This window comes from Eptesicus fuscus, chromosome 6, assembly GCF_027574615.1.
Source record: "Eptesicus fuscus isolate TK198812 chromosome 6, DD_ASM_mEF_20220401, whole genome shotgun sequence".
Classification (NCBI taxonomy): Eukaryota; Metazoa; Chordata; class Mammalia; order Chiroptera; family Vespertilionidae; genus Eptesicus; species Eptesicus fuscus.
This window is the reverse complement of record NC_072478.1, coordinates 29167139-29173138: the sequence shown is the minus strand read 5'-3', so window position 1 is coordinate 29173138 and position 6000 is coordinate 29167139. Positions and strand designations below refer to the sequence as shown.

The 6000-nt window shown below is 54.2% G+C and overlaps 1 protein-coding gene across 3 annotated transcripts in view; it reads right to left on the bottom strand.

Moving 5' to 3' along the window:
- Nucleotides 1-996: 996 nt before the first annotated feature.
- Nucleotides 997-6000, bottom strand: part of GNG7 (G protein subunit gamma 7) — a 125110-nt gene continuing 120106 nt past the window's right edge. For all 3 annotated transcript variants that reach the window (XM_028159272.2, XM_054717528.1, XM_054717529.1), the window contains 2 exons: nt 5592-5708; nt 997-1139 (listed from right to left, as the gene is read on the bottom strand). In XM_028159272.2, the coding sequence (XP_028015073.1) occupies nt 1014-1139; nt 5592-5672 (207 nt within the window). In that variant the 5' untranslated portion in view covers nt 5673-5708 and the 3' untranslated portion in view covers nt 997-1013. The remainder of the gene's footprint in view (nt 1140-5591; nt 5709-6000) is intronic.

The window sequence follows — 6000 nt, the reverse complement described above, 5'->3', positions numbered from 1 at the left end:
ACCCGCCCTGCCCGGGCCTGCCCACGAGGCTGCAGCTCTGTTTGATAGTGGCCACGGCGATAAGTGAAAGTGGAGAAAACCCAAAATAAAACAAAAACCCCTGAAGAGCCTAATATGATCACAGCTTCTACTCGCCCACATCAACGTCGGTGCTTAAAACAAAACGACACCCAGCTGGCCGCTCCAGGGACTCCTTCCCGGGATGGGTGGGGTCCCCAGGAGAGGGGCGTGGTCACGCGTGGCACATGCCAAGCCAAGGCCGTACAGCAGGGTGACGCCTGGCGACACAGGGGACGCGGGTGCGTTTCCCAGGCCACGCCCCCTCCTGGCCCCTCAAACCCACGTGTGCATCGTGGCACAGCACCGCGTGGCCGAGCGCTCGGCCACGGAAACCCACGTCAGCAGTACAGACAACAGCTTTCTAAACGATAGGGAGATTTTTCCTGAAAAGCTCATGATCGCCCCCAGCCCCCACATTTCACTCGGCTTTGAAAAAGGAAAAGCGCTGCAGCAGAGGTGGTTTTTACAAGTGGCCAATCGTGTGAGGGCGGCCAGCCGGCCAGGCTGCCCAGGTCACCGGGACCCGCGGCCAGCGCCCCCTCCATTCCCGTCTCTGACCGGCCTGGCTCTGGGCCACGGCTCCCATGGCAAGTGCGGGTTTAAAAACATGGCGACCGCACCGTGTGGGCATCTCGGCTCCCCCGAACGGGAAGTAGCTGTGCAGCCAGCATCCACCTTTCGGCCAGGCCCTGCGGGCGGCGCGGCTGCGTCTGAAAACCCATCGTTACCCCGTGAGCACAGTTTACTCCGTCTGGGCGGCGGCAACGTTTGACATTCCTTTTGGCATTAAACGTTTCAGGGACCCAAAATGCTTTGCTTTGACTACGTACTGAATGATGCCCTGACAGAGAGACAGAAAGGGGAAAAGGGTTTGGGGAGAGAGAGAGAGAGAGAGAGAGAGAGAGAGAGGGGAGAGAGAGACACACAGAGAGAAAACACAGAAGGGAACCACGCTATAGAATAACACAAGGCTTCTTGTCCTTGAAGGGGTTCTCAGAGGCAGGGACGCCGACCAGCAGGGGGTCGTTCCGGGCATGCTGCTCGCAGTAGCTCATGAGCTCTGATGAGGCTTTGGAGACCTGAGTGTGGGCACAAGGATGAGAGAGAGAAGGTCAGAGGCTGATTCATGTGTGTTCACGGCAGCATGTTCAGCACGGCCGAAAGGTGGATGCTGCCCAAGTGATGGTCAGCTAATGATGGGCAAACACAGCGTGTCCCTGCACACACGGCATATGACTCAGCCAGGAAAAGGAGTGAGCCACTGGCACCCGCTACAGCATGGACGAACCCGGAACACGTGATGCTCAGTGAGAGAAGCCAGGCACAGAAGGCCACACGGTGTGTGATGCTGTTTATGTGAAATGCCCAGAATAGGCAGATCCACAGGGACAGGAAGTGAATTCAGTGGCTGCCAGGGGCTGGGGGAGGGGATGGAGGGTAATCACTGATGGGGATGAGGTTTCTTTCTGAAATGATGAAATGATTTGGAATTGGATAGAGGTGATGACTGCACAGCACCAAATATATTAAATACCACTAATGATAAAGTTTAGATTGTGTATTTAAAATTTTTTTAATTGATTTCAGAGAGGAAGGGAGAGGGAGGAGAGATAGAAACATTAATGATGAGAATCATTGATTGTCTGTCTTCTGCATGCCCTCCCCCACAACCCCCCCAGGCACTAGGGATTGAGCCTGCAACCCAGGCATGTGCCCTGACCGGGATGGAACCATGACCTCCTGGTTCTCAGGTCGATGCTCAACCACTGAGCCATGCCGACCAGGCTATGTTGTGTATTTTACCACAATTATTAAAAGATTGGAAAGGAAGGACTGAGCCTCCTACAACAGGAGTTGCCCAGATTTTGAAAAGAAAAGGTCAGAATGAGATGCAGCCTCTTTAGGAGTCGGCCTAAGACGCCATCCCACACGGGAAAGGACTGAACAGTGAGACCCCTGCTCGGATATCGGCATGATCGAGGGGCACACGACCAGCCTGCCTGCATTTCCTATCTGTGCACCCGGAACCCACCGGGGTCCAGTGACCCAGTGAGGGCACTGACCCTTAGCACCACCGGCATCAGAGCCCCCAAGAGAGGAGGGGGCGAGGGGAGGGTCCCCGGGAAGGCTGAGTGGGGGAAACCTGGCATTTAGCATCCGGGCAGCCGAGGGTCACTTCAAAGGGTGCCCTCTGGACCACATGCCCTGTTCCTCCTGATCATGCGTTTGGGGAGCGCTGCAGGGGCCACCCCTCTCTGCTTGCCCCCGCAGGGCTGGGGGGCTGGGCCGCAGGTACCCTCGGTCAGGGTGAACAGGATGCCTGTGGGTCCCTGGATCCCATCCCAGGGGCAGGAGCTGTCTGCCCACGGGGCTCCCTTTCTCAGCCCCTTGCTTTCTCACCTGTGAGGCCAGAGGGCAATGAGCTGTGCAGGGGCTGCGGGGTGGCTCTGCAACACTGCACACCTGAACGCCACGGACACCCCACCCGCCCTGTGCTGGGGGATGCTCCTGCCCGGAGGCGATGACAGTGGCCACTGTTGGGAAGCTGCCTTTGATGAGCAGATGGAGCTTGGCTTCTAGAGTCCTATTTGGAAAGTGCCCCTCCCAGAGGACAGAAATAGTCACCGGGCCCTAAAATAGCTGGTGCTGTGGCTCCAGCGTGTGCCCCCGCCCCGCCCATCCCTGGCGCTGACAGGAAGGCTCTGCCCACAGTGCCAGGGCCACTGCACCGCCGCACAGCCAGACCGTGGGCACGGCTCCTCTGCCAGGCCGTGGCCGGCTGGCCTTGCAGGCAGGCTGATGCTCTGTGGTTCCGGTCACCACTTTGGGGGGGGATGCGAAACCTCAGGCGGGACCAGAGGGAGAGTGGGTTGCCTCCCGGTTCCCCTCCTCCCCATTTTCAAAGTGGGGGGCTGATCCTGAACATCAAAGGGGTGGGATGAATCACCGCTCCACCAGGCTGGGAGCTGGCACCACGCACAAAGGAAAACCACTTCAACCGGCCCTGCTCTTTCTTCAGCCGGAAGGAATGCTTTGAATGTGCAGAGTTCTGGAACATTCAGCCACCTCCTGGGAGGCACTCCCTGGCCCCCTGCAGCAGCCCTCTCCCACTCCCACTGGCTGGTGGCTGGTGGAGGCGGGAGGGGGGCGGGGGGGGCGGTATCAAAACCACTCCCGCTCGGCCCTCAGGTGTGAGTCTGCCTGCGCCTTGACGGGCCATCCCCTCCTAATGAATCCCCGAGACCAGCAGCAGCGACGGGCACAACAGAGGCTCAGGAAAGCGAGTCTGAACAAATACGTGGGCTGGCAGTTGGTTTTGTGTTTCATCTGACGCCACTCTAGACGTCTCTATGAACATGCTTTATAGATCACGTTAACATTTAAATCCGTCGGCTTTGAGCAGAGCCGATTAACCTCTAATCAGTTGAAGGCCTTAAGAGAGAAGACCGAGGTCCCTGCGTAGAAGAGAGAATTCTGCCTCCAGACGGCTTGGCACTCAGCGGCAACACTGACTCTTCCCTGGGTCTTCAGCCTGTGGGCCTGCCCTGCAGACTTCACTGCTGCCAGTCCCCACGATGGCGTGAGCCAAGTCCTTAAAATGCATCTCTCTTCTATATCTATTATCATCTATATCTATATCTGTATCTATACATGTATCTATATCTATATCTGTAACTATATCTATATCATCTATATCCATATCTGTATCTGTATCTATCTATCTATCTATATCTATATCTATATCTATATCTATATCTGTATCTGTATCTATACATGTATCTATATCTATATCTGTAACTATATCTATATCATCTATATCCATATCTGTATCTGTATATATCTATATCTATATCTGTATCTATATCTCTATATCTGTAACTATATCTATATCATCTATATCCATATCTATATCTGTATCTGTATATATCTATATCTATTATCATCTATATCTATATCTGTATCTATATCTGTATCTATACCTGTATCTATATCTATATCTATAACTATATCTATATCATCTATATCCATATCTGTATCTGTATCTATCTATATCTATATCTATATCTATATCTATATCTATATCTATATCTATATCTATATCTGTATCTATATCTGTATCTATATCTGTATCTATATCTATATCTATATCTATATCTATATCTATACCTATACCTATACCTATACCTATACCTATATCTATATAGATATGTACACATGTTCTATTGGTTCTATTCCTCTGGCGATCCCTGACTAACCCCTAGGGAGCTGGAGCAGGGCTAATCCAGAAGCGCAAAGCACCGGGGCCTTCTAGCTGGAGACGCCCTGGTGCTCACCAGCTGTCTGCAAGCTGGGCTCTGGGACAGGAAACAGCTTCCTGGAGCCCCTCACTGTCCTTTGCAAAGTGGCCTGGGCTTGGTGAGAGGTGCCTTTGGAAAGCGTCGGGCACCTTTCTTATGTAAGCAGCCCGTTGGCCATGTCCTTGGAGAGGAGGAAACGTGTGCCCTGGATGTTGTCCTGATGTCCCCTCATACTCACAGTTCGTCTACATAACACCAGGTGTCCATGCGCACCCCGGAATAGCACGCAGCCACGGAAAGGAGGGAAGCCCTGACACTCACTGCAACGTGAACGGACCCTGAACACAGGACGCTCAGTGCGAGAAGCCAGACACAAAGGCCACACAGTGTGACTCCATTTCTGTGGAATGCCCAGAGCAGGCACATCCACAGGGACAGGAAGTGGGTTAGTGGTTGTCAGGGGTTGTGGAGGGGGATGAGGGTGACTGCTAAGGGAGACAGGGTTTCTTTTTGGGGTGATGGGCCGTTCTGGAACTAGACAGAGGGGATGGTTGCACATTGTGAATGCACCCAATGCCACGGAAATGTGCACTTCAAAATACATGGTTAACTGGATATTCTGCAGATTATTATTTTTTAAAATCTCTGTCTGCAGAGCTGGTGGTGCAATGCTGCACTCCTTTATTTTGCTTTGCGTGCTTCTGGTCCCCGATGGGTTAAGTGTCTGTGAACAGAAACTGCTTGTCCTTTTTCTTTTTTTAGCGTAGAGAGCAAACATGCTTATTTCAAAAAATTCACACAGCGCGAGGTGAAGAAAGCAGGCAGCGAGAAGCTCGATCTCTCCTATCTGCCTCTGTGGTCATGAGGGAGGCGAGGGGACAGAGCGGAGAGAAGATGCCTGCCTCACGCTGGCCCTCCGGCAGGGCCTGAGGTGGCCTCACTGAGGCCTCCGAGGAAGGACGGGGTGGGGGCGAGGTCCGTGTTTATAAATCACCGTGGCAATGGGATCACCACAACCCACGGGGTGGCTTTCTATCAGCTGTGTCAGTCTACTGAGGAAACTGAGGCGTAGAGAGATTGGGTGGCCTGAGGTTGCACAGGAAAGGCACAGCTGCAGGGCCAGCCCATCCTCCTGCCGCTGTGGGCTATGGGTTTCCCCTGTCACCCCCCCTGACTCCCCCCCCCAAACCCCCGCCTGTGTGCCTCTCCCTTGTCCTCTGCTGCCCGGCTCACCTTGATACGCTGGATCCCGGCTTCGATGCGGAGCTGCTCCACCAGTTTTCGGGCCTGGGCGATGTTGTTAGTGGCTGACATTGTCTGCCATCAGCTCTGGCCCTGCCGTCCAGATAGCTGTGGGGGAAGCAGACAGCGTGAGCCGGCTGGGAGGCCCCAGGACCTCATGCAGCTGAGGATGGAGAGGCAGGACACCCCCCATTCGGGGAGCTCTCTGGCTACCCGCCGCCCCCCACCCTGCAGCTCTGCTCTGGGGACTGGCCACGTTGTCTGTGTCCTCAGGTCGTACGGGGAGGCCCGGCTGAACCCCTCTTTGCCCACTTCCCTCCTGTGGCCGATCTCTGGTTGTGACCATCAAGGGTCCCCAGGAGTTCATGAAACCAATGCCTGACTCCTGGTTGGCTCCAGA